Consider the following 19,222-nt stretch of genomic DNA (forward strand, 5'->3'; position numbering starts at 1 on the left):
TAAATGTAATAGATGGCCCTTAATTAAAAAACGTAATGTACTGTGCATTAAAAATGTATTTGTAATTATTGGTTGTCTTTTAACAAAATAATAAAATAAAATAAGTCAAATAAAATGAAAACAATAAAAAAAGATAAATTAATAAAAAATAGAATTCATCACATTTCTGTCTCAGAGGTTCCTGATTGAAAATGTGCTCCACACTGAAACAACTGTACTGCAGGGAACAAGAAACTCACCTTCTATATAATTTTGCTATGTGAGTTAAGTGTCGATTCAGATTCTCGTCTCATGGCGATTTGAATGGACTCTGATTGCTTCTGTGTGATTCAGGATAAGAGCACTACAGTAGCTGACGTGCTCATACAAAGTTTGAGTTCATTAATATCTTTATTCAGACTAAAGTCTTCATAGATCCACTTTGAGAACATAATAACAGATGGTAATACCCCACTGTTAATGCCTTCTGTGCTGTGTGTGTGTGTGTACAAGAATGTGTGTCCGTGCTAGTGTGTGAGTAGGTATAATATGTCTATCAATATCTCATCACACGTTAAGCTCAGCGGTTGATATCAAACTGCCATTAAGGCTCAGACTTGTCAATCACAAAACTCATCTGGTCAATGTCACACCACATGTAGTGTACATGTGTGGAGGCATACAGAGTGGCTTTTTCATGTTAGCAAAAATAACCAACGGGATTACTGCAGGGCTGCATGAAGCCTTGAGATCCAGTTATTTGATTGTAAGTAAATTAAATGTTGAATGAATGAATGAATGAGCAAAGTTGGTGAGAAGATTCAACCTTCACTGCCAACTTCTAGAGTATTTCTAACAAATCTCTATGGAAGCCCTGAGAGAAAACCAAAAGAAAAAAATGGTTTGTGTCTGTAAAATTCATTTTGGCCACAGCAGGCTGAGGTGAACCACCACGCATATCTAAGAAGGATTAAAACAACAACAATATATAATAGCAATAATTAAGTTTTTCTGTCTAAATCAAATTTGTTTTTCATCTCTTGACTCTCAGGGCTTCCATAGCACTCATGTGAAACTGTCAAATATTATTTTGAAAAAAGGTTCATTATAAACAGAAAAAATTCTAGAAACCAATTAAGGTTTCTATATAAGAGCAACAAAATTCTACATAAACCCTAGTGTTGGTCTTGCTGTTGAACTAGTAAGCAAACAAAACAACCTTCTTCATGAAGGTCGTGGTATAAAAAATAAGAAAGTGCATCTCTTGACTCTGCTACAATGATTAATTTTGCTGTCAGACTGTTGGACCACACTTCATTGTTAGAAGAAGTCATGTTTTATATTACAATACATTTTAGGAAAAATAGTGGCATTTCGGAGCAGCTGTTTTGTTTATTTTTTCTTACTTGAAAAGGCCAAACAACTAACAAAAACTGACATTTTGCAGATTTAACAGGGCATAATTCTGTGCATCTATTTGCATTCACTCACCAATGTGACTTATAAATAATATAAATAAAGTTTATTGTTATTCATTTAATAAATGCTGGGAAATTCAACATATGCAAAAACATTCTCTGACACGCTCTGCAATTTAAACAGTTTTTGGCTCTTTGAAAGTGGAACACCATCCTGCCACATTCACCTGTGGTGCCTCTCCTTAACAAAAGCCCTGCCAGTATTTGGCTGTGACTGTAGCACACTGTTCTGTGGGTGGGTGCTCAGGGCTCTGCATCATTGGTGCGAGCCAAGACAGAGCCTCGGAGGATTAGAAATGGAAATGACAGGCGTGAAAAATGTGAGAATCTGACCCTTTTATGCCATTTCACAGGGGAGAGGGACAACCCAAGAAAAGAAGATGGAGGGATCGACAGGAGAGACAGAGGAGGACTGCTGGGGTGGGGAAGGAAGCATCAACAACAGCAACAGAGCTGACTAATCCTGGCAGCAGGGGTCCGAGGGCTGACTCAACATCCCCTGAACTGCATCCCATCTGAGATTTAAAACAATTTACTCAGTCAAGAACAATGCAAATTCGCCTGTGGGTTAGGGCGAGGATAATCAAAATATATAGCGGCACAAACACTCATTTAAATACAATAAAATTCATGATGCAAACAGAAAAAAAATGTGTTGCCTGATGAGTACCTGACCTGCATGCTTTCCTTTGCCTGTCAGATGAGCTGCATAGCGTTAGGTTTGACTAAAACTTTAAAACAAGAACAGTAATACACAGCAGGCTGCAGCCCCAGTGAGGTGTGGAGATGATATATTGTGCCCTCCACTAACTTTTCACTTGTTCTGGCCACTGTGCAGTGCTCAGGGAGCTGAGCCTGCTCTCAGCCCGTAGGCATCCTAACTTTTCTGACCCGTCTGGTCTCTGTGCTTGACTGACGGGTGACTATGACCAGGGAACAAATTTTTAAATGTTAGGAGACTTTCTATCAGCGCCTGGCAGACACGTATCATCATGTCCTTTCTGACATGAAACTCTTGGAGCATTCACAGCTGAAAAGTGTCTATTGTGGATTCATGAAGACGGTTTTCCACTCCAAAAAGAGAGGTCTGCTCCGTCTCCGTGCCTTGGCATTTAAAACTAGACAGGTGCTCCACCTCTAGGATGTTGCTCTTAATGGGCATAGACAGTGGGTGTAGCAATCTGATATCCTCTTTTTTTTCCCACCACAGTGCTCAAGTCGAAGTCTTTTAACCTGATCACACACTCTTATGCTAGGCCAAGGATGAGTCAAATATATCTCTGTATAAGAAAGAAAGAAAGTAAAAAAGAAAGAAAGAAAGAAGGTGGTGCATGAAATATTTTGGCTGAAGATATTGCTGCTCTTTATTCTAGCCATCTTTTTGAATGTAACCATACCATACCATACCTTGCATGCATTAACGTACTTTTACATCGGTGCTTCTCCTTGGATACAGTGAATGTGTCTGTTCGTCTGTGTGTGTGTGTGTGTGAGTGAGAGTGCGTGTGTGTGCCTGTGTGCCTTGAGCATCTTTTATTCATGCCACTATGACTTGCAGGAGCCATCTTGAAATTACATCTTTAATGGCCATTGATCCACTCCATCCCAGGGAGGTGGATTGTATAACTGTAGTCCCAACACAGACTCTAAGTAGTGTGCAAGGTTGTGTCATGCAGCCAAAATGACTGAGAATGTATTTTTCTTTTAACTAGAAAACTGCTTTACATTCCCGAACCTAATCGTTATTTTAGTGTCACAGTGCCACCAGCAGTGTCATCACCATCGCCGTCTTAGAAATAAACTCCAGGAGCTATTGCCTCTTCGCTTTTCCTCAATGGCTCCTTCCAGACAAAACCTTGGAATAATGATGGCCACCTCACTCTGTTCACACTCGCAGTAGTCAAGGACAATTACCCGTGAATGAAGAATTAGTCAGCACTATTTCAAAAAGGTTGTTCAGTCACTGTTAAACTCTTCAGTGAATGGGACTTGAGTTATAGCGTATTGAAAAGTCAGCAGAGAGCGACCTAAAATAGTGCCAGGTACGTTCACAGTAATAGTTCCTTGTCCTTGACTAACATGTTTGACAATACAGGGATGTGACAGCAAGCAAATATGAATCAAATATGTTTTTTTTTTTTAAACTAAAGCCTCTTTGGAATAGAGCTATCGCATAACACGATGAAGCAATAACCTCTACAGTTTAGGTCAGACAGTATGATAATACTAGTCCGATAGCGAACATCCCCACCCTTATTTGAAATAAATATTCATTTCATCTCTGCCTTGCTTGGTCTCCACACAGCTCCCTCTGGTTCAGTGGTGTGTAAACAAGTGCTACATGTGGTGATATTGGCAGAGGTCTCTCTGGGTTATGGTGTGTAACTGAGATAGAAATATATCATTACTGGGTGGGGACTGAGGGGATCTGAGGGACAAAGAGACTGAGAAATAAGAATATTGGATTCCGTTCCACACACACAAGCTTATGTCCTTACGTGCAGGCTGTCTGCTCCATCTGTCTGTTTTGCTCACACGCAAACATATATACAGACACACACACACATGCACACACTTAGCATAGGGTGTCTGTTAGCTGCATGCGTATGGGTGATGGACTGCTCCAGTGGCTCTGCCGGTAATATAATCTTCTCTATTCCCCCAGATCCCACACCAATATGTCACAATTGTCATTTATTCCCAGCATGGTTGCCCACAATCAGATGGCTTTTTACATTGAACACACCCTGATCCTGTCAGGATGATGAACACTTCGAGTGCGCTCACATTCACCTTCGCATGCATATATACACGTTGTGTATTAACATGTGTTGCCCTTTGTGTTTGGTTGCCTCCCTGTTTATTTATTTAGTCAGTTTTAAATGTGGAAAGTGAGTCTGACTGCCTGTGAGTGGCTTAGTGGGTAGATTTTGTTTTCCCCCATTTAAATGCGACACCCAAACACAAACTCTCCATCTCCATCACATGTAACGGACCAGACTGACTATCCACACAAGGTTTCACGCCTTCTTATTACTGAAGGAAAGTGGACCAATTAGTGGCAGGGACGCATTTATGGTGTGACAATGTAGAAGTAAATGTGTGAAATTGTGTGCGTCAATCATAAGCTTGAGCACTGACTTTTTCCTGAACTCCACATGAATAATGCCTGACAAAAGAAATCACACTGAGCAGCAAACTGCTAATTAAAAACAGACACCTACTTGTCAGAAAAGACAAGGTATTAATCAAGGGATCAGTGTTTTCTTCACCTTTGGCACCAACAACCTATCAGTCATTTGTACTGTATTTTATCGTGGGATTTCTATGGATACAGTGAAAGACAGTGATGATGCAGACAGCCTGGGGGGGGGATATGTGTTGCTGTGGACTCGGTTGATTAGATGCAACCTTTTGTGGCATTAAAAATCAGATTTGGAATATGTCAGTATGGGAGATTAACATAACTTTTTCTATTGCACAGGATGTTCTGAGGAAGTCTGAATAAATATGATGACATAGATTCAATATCATCTCCCAGCTACTGTTAATTAAATGGAAAGATAACCATGATACGTATCTGCTTATAACTGTGTGGAAAACCACCACTGATTTGGGCTTATCTGCTTGCTTATCTTGGACCCTGGGAAACCCTTAATGTGAGATAGCAGGCTGAGCTGTCTGGGCTTAAGATCGCGTAGAGAGGGTGTAATGGCAGACGCCAAGAGAGCTTTTCAGTGAATTCAGTGAGGCCTGAAACATCAGCTCCGATTGACATTCTTGACGAGTCAAATCACAGATCTGACAAGAATCTTCTTATCTGACATTTGTATAAAGTCTCAAGCTTTGGCTTTCTGTTCTGGGACAACGTTCCCAAGACCTCTTCTACAAAGAGAAAAATGGCTACATAATACCGATGCTTTTCCTTTCTTTGAATAAATTGTTCCACAGAAACCTTCAGCTAAATTATTAGTTTCAACAATGTCAAGTATTGTAAGACGTATGCACTGCTGAATACAGTTTCACAGAAGGGCAGACCTGAACAAGCCTTTCTAGGTTAAGAACTACAACCTTGTCTCGGTGAATAATATACTGATATAAAATTGTACAAGGCCCAAATTAAAGATAGTCGTGTGCCAAGTTGTGGAGAGAATTATAGCATCTGACCTTAATGAGAAAGCATATCCTCTTGAGACTACCTCCACTTCAAGCCACCAAGGATATCTCTGACTACCTGTTCACTCTCTGTGGTAAATTAAAAGAACATAATGTCCTGGCTAAGCTTCCATTTGCCTTACAGGAAGCTTTTCGCGCAGTCGTGGGCCACTGGGAGACGCAATAATCACCCGTAGAGACACCGTGAGCCTGTAAGGGAAAAATACTCTGCTAATTAGTGTATATTCTGTTTCTACGCGCCTCATGCTCCTCAGACATTCTTCAGAAAAAAATAAGTGGAGTGAGAATCAACTATTATACATTATAAAATTGTGTTGATTAGTTCTAGAAAAAAAACAATAAGGGACTTGGAGATCTGCTAATGAAATTAGAATTTAACAAGTCCTAGGATTGTTGTTTACAGGACATAAATATGTCGTCATGGTGTCAGAGATTGAGTGGAACAAGTTCTGTCTCATCATAATAAATCCAAGCAAAAAAAGTGAGGATTTCTCTGTGTTAACGAACATAAGGCCTGGAAGACTCTAGTTAATACACTGACTCACGCTGTTTGGAACCCCCCCCCCCAAAAAAAAACTAAAAAAAAAACTAAACTTCTCAGTTAGCAGTTAATTGACTAGTGAATTGCAGCTGTAATAGTTCTCTAACACACTTTATATGTAGTAAAGCACAAAGTGCAGGAATTTAAGAATAGAAATAACAAAGAAGAAATCGTGCCTGTTGTCAGTGATTCCAGAGAAACCAAGAAAGAAAAAACATGACAGCAGACAGAAAATATTAATATGCAAAGTTACAAAGCAGAAATCACGCATGCTTTGGCAAAAATAATTTTTGTGCTTTATTAATGCTTATTATAAGCAGGGAAATGAAGTCTGTGAAGTGTCTGTGTTCTACGCTCCTCAAACACCTCTCATGAAGACAATTGTACTATATTTAATTGGGCATTTAGGATGTGCAACACCTGGCTGCTTGTTATACTCATTACTGAGTTTCAGTGATCTGTTGGGTTATACAAAAAATTTGAGATCTTGACAGTGTCTTTCCAATCACTTGCATTGTTTTTCCTTTTTTGAGCAAAAAAAAAGCAAAAACGTAAAGCTGTGATTTTCAGCCCTATCTCTTTTTTTACACTCGCAGTCATCAAATTAGAAAAGGGTAATTTGCATTTTTATATCTGACTTTAATCTGCTTTGTGAAACAACACAGAAACCTTAGTAAAAGTTCTGCAACTGTGCAACTGTGCTAAAGATCTGTGACAGTCCTATCCCACTGGGTTCCGCGTTTCATTTGATACAGAACTGCATCTGTTTCTCTCCTCCTAAAAAAACATAATTTCATCATTCGTGTCTCCGGCTCTGCTTTCTTCAATATTCTCTCACATCCTGTCTGCCAGTCTCTCTCTTCCTTATCCTTTTCAAACAATTACAAAGTTGACGGCTCATCAAGTAGACCAGAGCAGGAGCAGGGTGGAAATGAGGTGCGGAGTCCAGTCAGTGTGATTTAGAACGGTCCTCTGATAACAAGGGAGGTTAATGTATCGGTCTCAGGCCAGAGGACACAGGCTGAATCTGCTTTATTAGAAACAACTTGGGCATATTTGTGCTCCATTACGAAGCACAGGGAGGTTGTGAGAGCCATGCTGAAGTATGATAACCAATATTGTTTGGTATCTGACAACACAGGGAGATAGGGAGGAGCCTAATTGAGTCGTTTGTTACAAATGGAAGCTAGCTTGATACAAGATATTAGGAAATCAGCAGATAGTTGCTGCAACAGCATAAATGATGATAAAAGATTTAGTTTTGAAGAGTAAAACTAAATTGTTTCATTGGAAACTTGACAATCAGCTCATTTTCAGAGAAGAGAAGCAAGAACTCTCCCTCCTGGTTTTGGTAAAACTGATAATTTCATAACATTTCTTTTTTTTTAACCATAGCTCTCATTCTGAAACCTTTCACATAATGAACGTATGAAATAATCACACGTATGTAAATGCAGAAACAGATGTTGCATACCTTTGACCTCCTTTTCATTCCTAAACCAGCGCAGGTCAGCGGCGGGCTTGCTGCCCTGAGTGATGCAGGTCAGGGTGATGTGGTCGCCCTCCAAGGCAGGCTTCGTCAAGCCATTGATCTCTGGCTTCTCTGGTACACCTATTGGACGGAGTGAAAATCACAGAGATGGAACTAATTGGCGGTTTGTCATTATGCAGCAAAAATATCATTATGCTGTACTGGAAATTCTCCCTGCAGCTTGGCCTCCTGCAGCGAGACTGGGGAGCAGACTGCAGAGCTGCATTCCTAAGCAGTGTCATGTTCAAGAACACATCGGGGGGGGGGGGGGGGGGTATTCATGTTTTGGGTGGTCTCTCACACCACTAGGCCGCCCCCCTTCTTTGTGGGTTGGTTCACGTGAATAACAAAGAACATGTGCATGTGTACGTGCATGTTGGTGAGCAAAGGGTTATGACACTGGGAGCTACACGGTTGTGCAGAAAATGTTGCAGGTCACTCCTAATGAGCGTTTTAAGTGTGTAGCGTGTGCCTTTCTAATGTCAATGAGCAATAAGTCGGCCTCAGGCGGAGTGACTGAAAGGTCTGTCAGTCAATGACATTGACTGACTCTGGCCTTGTCTGTCTCACCGCCTCCTGCAAGGTTTATTACCAGTGTTAAAGGTTCCTCCTATTTTCTGTTTTTCATCCTTTTGTAGGAGCAAACCGGTGCTTGGTACATCCAGTACAGAGTGAAGTCTACTCCTCCCTGCTGAACTAAATGCTCTATGTGTCATTTTCAGTCTGCATCTTTTTTTTTCAGCTCACTATACTCAAGTATTTAAAGTGCAAGTTCACAATATCTTGCTAACTATTGTGGTGCATGTAGAAGACTATGAATAAGTGAGTGTGGCTTGAGTGAGAAAAGTGTATGATGCATTTCTCCCCAGACTGAAAGAGAGCAGATCAAATACAATGTTCATCTTATACAGTTAAGTTCCTCTTGGGTGGCTAGAGGCTGCAAAGCTTTAATCCGTCTCTCTGTTTTTGTGTGCATGTGTGTGTGTGCATTTGCCAGCGTACAACCCTGTGTGTTTGTGTGTAAGTGTTTCTCCTCTCATTCGTGCAACAAGGATTTCGGTGTGTTTGTGTGTGCACGGCTGTTTAAGCATGACCAAAAGCGCTTTCAAGACATGAAAAAGAAATGAGAGCTAGATTTCTGATGCTTGGTGAAAGAAAATGAAAAGAAAAGAGAACTGGATCTCAGGACTGATAATTCCTGTCGTTATTGTGTGAATTTATTCAGGGCTAATATCAAAGTCATTTACTATTGACTGGACTTTTTGTGCGGTGCACTCTCAGCTGAGCTTGGGGCGTAGAGATAGCAATGTCAGCCTGTCGGTCGATCCACCACTTTGGTCTCGACAACTAATGAATGAGTTGCCATGAAATCTGTGACGCACGTCCACATTGCCCCCAGGATGAACTGTCGATGACATTTTGGTGACCCAGCCAACCTCTTAAGTTGGCTTGCATCAAAACTTAATTCTTTAACGAGTCATTTTCTTGTTGATGTTTATGGATTCACAAACACTATAAATACACACTAGACGGCATGTTTCAAAAATGTCATCATAATGTCATAAAGTTTGCTGCAATTCGTTGATGTCCATATTTATTCACCAGTTCATTTAATTGTATGTTGATTTTAGAGTTTGGTATTTTGTCTAAATGATTTTTAATATTTTCATTCGTAGCACTGAGTGTCCTCAAACAGGCCATTCCCTGGCTGTTTTGTGTGTTTATTAAATCTCCCTCTGTTTCCTGGCTTGCACCATTAACTATTGTTCAGTATTGCAAAAAATAATTTTCTCCATATCCTTATTGAGCAGTAGCCTTTAATGTCTCTAATTCTCAGAATGCTTGTTAACACAGAGAGCCAGCTAATGGTCCTGGAGTGCACAAGCACATCTATTAACATTAGCAAAAACTAATTGGCAAGATGATAAGGCCTGTGGCAGGAAATGAGACAATGTTTTCCGTGAAGCTATATGATCACAACACAAACATTACTAAAGAGAGAGAGAAAGAGAGAGAGACAAGCAGTGGTTTTCATTTGTCTGCACATGCAGGCATGAGCAACAGGCTCCACCAAGGCCGCACAATTGTCTAGAGTTTTCATTACAATAATAATAATAATAGTAATATTCTGAAATTGACCCAAACACAAAAACTACTAACTCTTCCCTTGACCATTGATCTGACTTCAGTTTTACTGAAATCTATTAGCACAATGGTTCCCAAATCTTTTCCAGCTCACGGCCCACTTGAAAATGTTGGCAGCTGGTCAGTAGTTTTTATTCTAATAAAAATGATTCAACATTTAGGACTGAACTGAGAGCTGGGAAGCTCAGTGGTTTTTTTTTTCTTTTCTTTTCTTGCTTGGTGACTCTTGACTCTTTACCTTTGATTCTTCCTGTTGCTAAACAGTTATCCATTGTGATAGACAAGTATTCAATATGGTACTATATTGGCAACAACATAAAAGCTCTTAGTGATAGGTTTTGATATTAAATGTTATTACAATGAATAATACAATGAATATAATAATAATTTTGATGATGATAATGTATCTGAAAATCAAAAACTTCCTAATGGGTCATCCTCTAAGACACAGGACAAGAGTGTTTCCTCTGAGTGTTCAGTACATCTGAGGTGCACAGTATGTGACTTCTTCTATTAACTAACCATTACTGTGACTTGCTCCACAAACATGTCTACCTCACTGCAAAATTTCTCTGGACAGCTATGATTAAGTAGACACACTGATGTAATGTAAGTGGACTTACCTAGAACAGTCAGGTAGGCTTTAGCTGTTCTCACAGGCATGGTGAAGAGAGAACAGGTGTACATGCCTTCATCAGTCAGCGTGACATCACTGATGCTGATGGTCAGCTCCGACCACGACGCATGCACCAGCTCAATCCGGTTGTCTCTCAAAGCTGGACAAAGACAGACAGAGACAGTTGGTAAATGGATCGTCAGCAAACTAAAAGTGATGAGGACTTCAGCAGTGACACTCCTCAGCTCCTACAACATAAGCATTAATTTAGAACACAGTAAGCTTGATAAGACTGGTAAATATTTCTAGTCTATTGATAATTCATCTTAAACACAGAAAACCTTAGAGAGGAAGAGTTTTACAAATGTGAGATCACAGCAGTATGAAACATCAAAGTGAAAGACAGATCAGTGGTGTGGTAATATTTTGCAGACCCCCTGTTACAGTATGTGAGGCTTAACATGTACATATTGTCCACACATATTCTTATCCAAAAGTATCAGTTCAAACATGCCACAAAAAAAATGAAAAAGTAATGCCTCCAAAAATAGGCAATTCAGGCTTTTGGCATGATTAACAAATGTTCTTATTTGACTTCTAATACAACACAAATTGGTACACAAGGGATATGGGTATTTTCAATTAAGTTAAAATGCTAAAGGTGGTGGTAAAGTGTAGTTCTTGCCAATGGCTTATTTTTTATTGTTTTATACTTTCAAATAAAAGAGTACTTGTGCTTATAAAAACCAAGCACAGTGTTAATAATGTACATTGGGGCAAATTTAAATGAATAAACAATGGAAAAATCACAAGATAAAAATGGTCTCAGAACTAAACTTTCAGTTGAATCTGAAAACAAATTCACCACTGCACATCTACAGTTTGGCATATGCAGCCTTCCCCCCTGCTGGAAGCCCTCATAGACACTTTACTTATATGAAAATGTAATCTTCCAAAAGACATAACAGGAATGGAAATCAATAATGTAATAACAGGCTGAGAAAGAGGCCAAATGAGAGTTTGGCTAGATGTGAGACTTGAAATGGATTTGCTGAAATTGGACGGCCAGTCGAAAGACACTCCACGGTCTTCAAACTGCACTTTGTACTTAATATCTATGATACAGTGGGAGCATGCACCGAGGCTTCAGATTGTGGTGACACCATGAAAACGACATGATTCACATCTGTTTTGTACAAGAGGTGCATTGCATTATACAAAAGTCTGGTTTGTGCTTTGAGAACAGAACATGAGGATTGTTGAGTGTGTAAAAAACCCTATTTCTTCCTGTTTCCGTGGCCTTGGCTGCTCAACAGATTTATTCAATCCTTCTTCTTGCAAGTACAACGCCTTCCTGCAAAACCTTATTTAATATGAGCAGCCAAGGCTACTTTGCTTTCACTCTCCATCAAAGTGACTTTGAGCACACCTCGCTGGAATACAGTGAGCGTGTATGTGTTCACATATGAGAATGTGCATGATGGGATTCGGCAGAAAAGAGGCACGACTGTTTGTGTACAGGTATTTTTCTTTCATGTGCCCGCACATGAAAGAAAAATTCTTGTCTTACGGTAATTGTGACAAATCATACAAAAAGTAGAGCGCCCTGCCTTTGTAACCTCTCCACAAATTTGAAGAGTAAAGGCCATTAGACAGTCTGTTTGTAGAGTACTTTAAAGAGTGGCTGTCTGGTGAGAAATGATACCCAAGGTATCTAAAGTACTGAAACTGTGTTTCAACAGCCTAAAGCTTTAAGCCGTCATTAAAAAAAGAGAGCCATGTTTTCCCTCCTAAATACCTTAACCTCCCCTGACTGAGTATGACAAAAATATAAGATGTGTTATTTACCAACAGTCAATTAGCTTTGGAAAGAGCTTTTCAGAAGCTGGTACAGACATTAACGCTGTTTAAAATGTAACGTGTTTTGCCAGATTCTCAGTCTTGTATTTGACTGATGAAATCAATGCCAACTGCCACGGTATTAGCCGTGTTTTGACTCGCTCATGGCTGCAATTTGTCAGTCACTGGTGAACGTCTGGCTCTGGAGCACAAGGGGCTGCATTCTCTTTACAGCGCCTGTGTATGCCGCGATGATCACAGAGCTGACAAATGTAGAGAAATGTCAGCGAGCGCACTATCTCATGTCATTTGGTTTGCCAAGGGATGGATCGCTTTGCTTTGCTGGTTTCAGGCTAAACACCTACAGTAACTGGCGGGTTGAGTCGTAATCAGTTTGGCTAAACGACAGCTGCTCTCTCCCATTTATTATTGCATTTGTTCTGTCCCTTCCCGTCCTTCACAACACCGGTTATCCCTTCATGCTGTGTACTGAGCCTGAGCAGGCGTGACATGTTGATATGAGCACATGACATATCTTTAAGCTTGGCACCGGTGACAGAACATTCCTTTTCTATGTGCATATGTGTGTGTGTGTGTGTTTGAGTACACATGGCCACCAATGCAAGACCATCAAATTAGTTTTCGTCTAATGCACTGCCAGTTCAGCTAATGGTGAGACCTGTCCTGAAAAGATAGTTGTTATGTATAAACACAAACGGCTCACCAAAGAATAAAAGACAAAGAGGAGACTATTTGCACTGATTTTAGACAAAGAACAGATTAATTTTTGCTTCTGCATATCGTTTGCTTTTTCTCTCTTTCAGTCTTTCAGTTTCTCTCCTTCCTCCCACCCAGACCTCATTCTGTCGACTCAGGCAGCTCCACACTAACCTGTGAGAGTGTACAAGTCAAACAATGCTTCAATTCAACTGTTGTCTTATTTGCTCTGGGCAAGGAAGTATGAGCAGGCAAATGTCAGAAAAATATATTTACTGTTGCTGGCTCACGAACTGTGGTGATGATGGGACTCTGCTTTCTTCTTCCCCTGTTGTCAATATCCCACTGAAGAACTTGGAGACATGTCAAAGCAGTTTTTATCCTTTGAGCTTAGAAAATATACCTTTGATGTAGCAAATTAATTATTTTTTTGGTAAATTATCATAAGATGAACAAAGGAATACTATCAATATACTTTTCATATTAATATGATTATATTTTTTAATATGTGTTGTTACTTGGTTGGCAATATTAGTGCAAAACAATTACGTGAAACTGACAAGTGATGACTTCTTGAACATGTTCTTAACATGTAATGTGGATTTTACTGTAAAATTTAGCGTCATGGATGGATTGGGCTTCAATGTACCGTTTTATCTGATGTGAAGATTTTGATCATTCAGATTAGAATCTGGATTCAGTTGCACAGTCTTCCTTAAAGTGGTGTATGCACATTTTTCCAGTGCTCACGGGCGGATATCGGGATAGTTTAGGTGCCAAGAAGCAGGATCATCCTGATCCCCCTGGAAGGGTGGATTCAGACCGGATTTAGAAACATGAAAGGTGTTATATATACGCATGAAATCAGAACATAAATGGTAAGGATCCTATAATACAGTAAAGAATACTGAGCAAAAATTCAGCTTTAAATGAACTCAAGTCTCATATCAGCGTCTCGACCAGCTGGACAGGATGACAAGTGTTTACAACATTTAGTTTTGTCTGTGGCTATTTTCTTCATTCAGACTTTGACTGTTTTCTTTGTTTCAGAGCTACTATGTTTGAATATCTTGTGAAACTGAATGAAAATCAAAAGATGTATACAAATAAACTTGATTTATTTACAGTAAAACATGAAAATCACGGATGGCAATGTACACTTTTAACACTGCAGATTAAGATCTCACAGATGATACTGGAGCTAACACAACACACACACAAACACACTTGGACATTATGACACATACATATGACTCATATTTTTCAGAATTTTTCTATTAAACGCAAAACAGTTCAGTCCACCTCCAGTTTTCCATTTTTTTCCTCCCAGCCAGAGCAACCTATATTCTCTCTCTCTCTGTCCAGTGAAAGGCTGGATATCGACAGAGGAGAAGGTGAGGATGAGGATCCTCCACTATTTGTCTGCAAAGGTGCTGCGGCTGCCCGACATGCATTAGAGACCATTTGTGCAGACAGTCCTCCTGGATGTGTTCATGGAGGATGGCGTTGTTGTCGACATCAAAGGGTAGCAGTGATTTTGTATTCCACAGTAACTACTAGTACTTACTGAATGTGCAACCATTTTTTGCTCATTTAGCCTCAGCCTGCGTCTCGCTGTGAATATGGAAACGGAGACAGAAAGCAAAGCTGCACTTGTCAGCATCAAAGTTTGATTTGTTTTTGCAACAAATGGGCAATACACCTCTGCTTATTTTGCTTCTTGTTTGTTTATAGTTTGTGTGTGTGTGTGTATGTGTGTGAAGCACAGACAGTGAGGGAGATAGATAGTCTTTTATGCATCTGATTGCCTTAATCTCAGCAGCGCGAACACAGAGTACCTTGAGACCTGACAATTTTATTATTTTGCCCAAAGAGATGCAGTTTGAAACTCAGGGAAGACTTTTTATTTCTAACTGTAAGTACTAGTGAGCATCCGCGTTGAGATTCCCTTGACTTCAGCCATGACCGATCAGATAACAGAGACTAAATAGCCATAACACCAAAGCCACAATATTCTCTGTTCCCAAACAGTGTGTTCAGAAAAGGACAGAAAAGAGAGCAGAAAGTGTCAGCCATCCTTTTCTTAAAACAAATCTCTAGAGGGTGCGGCACGACTTTGAAAAGGAAAACTGAGGGACAGAGGGAAGCCGTACAGAGAGAAGGTCAAAGACACCTCGTTACTTTTAAATTAAAAGTGACATTTTTGTTCTGAAGGAAAAATGTTTGGCCTTATGGTGAAACCATCTTCTTAAAACTCATGCTTTTAAAACGCATGCTTTGTTTGACGTTCATATTCAGGGTTAAGCTTTGACCCATTAATGAGAAACAGGTCAATATAGCTAAACAAAGCATGTGCAGCCAGAAAATGCATTTCAACATCCACAAACACATAGTGTGGTAAGGTTATCAATGTATGCATGTGCTTGGATGTGGGTCCACAGCAGCAACATTTTATTTTATTGGTCCATAATTTCCTAATAATTTCTAAAATGTCTCATAGAAAGAACTATGTAATTTAGTACTAATTATAGGGCAAATACAGACACTGTTCAAATGGTTTGCTTCCAATTAATTAACTGAATTAATTGCTAACATAACCTACTGTAGAGTCTGTGAGTCAGTTCACAGCAGGTGGGATGAACATACCAAAATGTAAATCTTCGTCTACGGGCAAGCATACAACTCAACAGGCAGGGTAGAATATAATAAACAACATCATAAATACGCAGATTGCAGTAGTAATATATAGTTGTTCAATGTTGGTATTCACTATAAGCTGTCAATAGGAGTAGAGAAGTTAGAAGCCACAGGATGACATGAATATGGTGCAGTGACTTAATTAAATCATCTGCCTTGTGAAAAGCATTTGGCTACAGAGCAGTAAGCTGCTGGTTTCCTCTTCCTCAGTCTCGCTTGTTCAGACACAGTGTGTATCTATACTGCAAAACAAACAAACAAACAAAAACAAACAGGGATATCGGTGCATTTGCATGTTTCATCCGACGTTTGCTTTAGCTGCTTTTGATTTTAAAAAGCCTGCTGCGAGCCGCACTCTCTCTCGCTCTCGCTCTCTCATTCTGCACTGTGACTGTTTTGCTGATGACGGCTGGCGTTCCGTGGTGCGTTCATGTTTCTGTCAGAACCTCAGCTGGACCTCAGGCTCAGCAGCGGCAAACTGCTTTTCCCCAGATGCTTCCTGCTTTGCATTACTGTGCCTTTCCTCAACATCCATGTCAACATGCAGTATTGCATCTAGTAGGGCTTAGGCTATTCGACTTTTCACACACAAACCAGAAGTAAAACACAGTCACAGTGTTTTCTTCAAAACACAATTACTCATTGATTGCCCAAGTTTCATTTTGATCACAATTACCCAACAATTCATCTTTTTTTAAAATTCACACACTGGGAATAAAACTTCACTTTAGAATCCAAAAAAACTTTTTCCTAGCTCAACTCCGGTCACACACAACTTTGTGATTCATCTGTATGTTTCCAGAGCCCCGGTGATTGAGACATACTCACTGAGCAGACAATACTGCACACTAGCTATATCCATAGGTTTATGTATATGCAATTAATGTGCCAGGCTGTGTGCAATACAGCAGCACATCTATCACTTTGCGATGTCTGCACTTCTCCATCAGTAAAGGCAGCCGGTGAGTAAACACAATGTTTGTGCTAATAGGACAGGACATGATATAAAGTTATATATATCTAACCTCACTCACTTTAGGCCTATCATGTCTGCACATTTGCTTTTGTCCATTTCTTCCCCATCTCTCTTCTCCCATCTGCCCTTTTCCTCCCCCATGTTCCCGCTGCCCTCCCCTTCCCCCCTTCCTACCACTTCATCTACCTAGGGACACTATGTATTAGTATAGAACCTTGGCAGGTGTTTGCTCATTCAAGTGACACAGTTTTATAATGAGAAAAGTGCAAATTTCAGAATATACATTCAGCTCCCTCTGTCTGGATGTGACTGTTCTCTTTTCCTTGTCAACAACCCATCTTGGGACTTGAGTTGTGTGTGTGTGTAAGGGATGATAAAGAGAAAAAGAGAGAGGGATAGGGAGGGAAAGACGGAGAGAGAAAAGCAAACGGAATGCAATGTTTATTGAATAGCTTAATGTATATTCTGTATCTCACACTGGCTTCCTTTAAATGTAAAATGTGCCAAACTCTCTCCAATAATTGGCTTGTTGAGATTTTCCCTGTGACAGAAATGATTTTCTTTCATTGGATACTACCTGCCATGCTAAGTTCAGTAGGACACCTCCACCAGCCCTGCTTCATTAATTTTTTTTGCGAGAAGCAGGTCGGGGAGGAGACATCTGTTGAATATAAACCTTATTGTATTTTGTACAGGGATGCAATTTCCCCCATTCAAACCCTGAGAGTAGGGGAACAGGAACCTTGGTCTGTAAGTGGGTACATGTTTTTCCAGGGTAAAATCTGCAGCTATCCTTCAAAATGACTTTGAAGGGCTTTTGAAAGAAAGTGGAGGACCACATCCTAAAAGAAATCTCTTGCAGAACTATTCTTGATTTTCCATTCACTTATAAAATATGGTTTCTTTTTCCAGCTGTGTTCAAGAACTTTCTCCCGGAAGAGAGAAAGAATAAGCCTGTCACTAAGTGTGAGCTAATTATTCCCATTTGCCTGAGGTATTTCTCTCTGCACCTCACAAATGATAAATGGCTCTACTAATAAAGGCAGTAATAACTGGATCTATTGCTTCGTTTGACAGTGCAGTCTCTTTCTCAACCTTACCTGCTTTAAAGCAAAGGAAACACAGCTGAAACAGTTTCTCTTATTCACAGGCAACACATACACAATCGATGACAGCTATTCAGATCTAAGCTTTTAATCACACTATACTTTGCACCTTTAAATAAAAAAAACACAAGTAAGCAGAGGGGAAAGAAAGCCCTTTAAACACATGCAAAGAAAGAGACGTGACTAGCAGAGAGAAGACGCCGAACGCTCAAGGTCAAAGAAAAAGTTTGCTCGTGTCTTTCAGAGGTGATAACTGTGTCTGAGAGCTCTAATAAAATGCCTCCTTAATTCCTCTCCTTTATCCCACCAAGGCCTACATTCGTCTCCTTTTTCCTCTTTTTCTTCCTCTCATGTTTTATGGTCCTTGTCTTGGAGAGAGGGGACTTGTTAGGGATCTTTGGAGATTTACAGTCAAGTTTTTTTCTATCAGAGAGAACACCGTACCAATCTTCAGGCCGATATGAAAGGATGTTTCATAGAGGCGCTCTTCCAGGAAATAAAAAAAAGACAGCTGTCTCCGAAGTTTAACTTTCCTGCGAAGATTAAGTTTTGAGAGGAAGTTCTTCTATCTGTTTAATAAAAAGTCTTTCAGGCATTTCTTATTTTGTTATTTACTTTGGAAAACTTTTAAAAGCCTATCCTCTAAATTGCTCAGGCACAGATACTCTGAATGCATCAAAGCTTTCATGACTGCATACTAGGGAGGTGGAACGCTTGACATTCCACAAGCACACACGTATATGTGTGCACTTACAAGCCTACACATACACACAAGCACTAGCACAACCACAAACAGCCAGCAAATTGATTCAGACAGCTGAATATTTGACATCTGAGGACCTGAATAGTTTCATATTCAGCAGCTCAGGGGTCTCAGAACGAGCAGTTGGCCCTTAGCTGTTCACCCAGAACACTAATCTTAATGCTTAAACAGATTCAATCAATCCACAGATGGCACAGTGTAGACGGTGATGTCCACCTCAGGTGCAGCAGCAACTTTGGTAATTTTGCAAACAGCATCAACATATAATCGCTTATACAGCAAAAATGTAAAGAAACTCTTACATTTGGTGACTCACTGGATTTGGTGACTTGACTGATTGTTCATTGTTTACTTGTTGTGCTTTGGATGTTGTATTATTGTCATGTCCTGTACATTATTGTCTTGTCCTGTCTGAGTACTGTACCGTGTCCAATATTTTATTGATTGTTTTGCCTTTCTTGTTTGTGTAGTGTATCGTCATGTATATCTCCATTTATATTGTATTTATTGTATTGTTTTTATTCCTTGTGGCGTACTGTTGTATTTTATTTATTTATTTATTTATTAGGGACTACAGACGTAAATTAGCGGCTCGGCTATAATCCGGCATATTTACTGCAGTATTTTTTATACCAATGTTCATTAATATGCACTGTCC

General features: G+C 39.8%; 1 protein-coding gene across 6 annotated transcripts in view; it reads right to left on the minus strand.

The window, feature by feature from the left end:
• LOC146974610 (cell adhesion molecule 2-like) overlaps positions 1 to 19,222 on the minus strand; it is a 196,883-nt gene that overhangs the window by 20,646 nt on the left and 157,015 nt on the right. For all 6 annotated transcript variants that reach the window (XM_085798146.1, XM_085798143.1, XM_085798142.1 and 3 more), the window contains 2 exons: positions 10,474 to 10,626; positions 7,649 to 7,786 (listed from right to left, as the gene is read on the minus strand). In XM_085798146.1, the coding sequence (XP_085654272.1) occupies positions 7,649 to 7,786; positions 10,474 to 10,626 (291 nt within the window). The remainder of the gene's footprint in view (positions 1 to 7,648; positions 7,787 to 10,473; positions 10,627 to 19,222) is intronic.

Source organism: Trachurus japonicus, chromosome 14, assembly GCF_045865225.1.
Source record: "Trachurus japonicus isolate A0001 chromosome 14, Traja_1.0".
In the NCBI taxonomy this organism is placed as follows: Eukaryota; Metazoa; Chordata; class Actinopteri; order Carangiformes; family Carangidae; genus Trachurus; species Trachurus japonicus.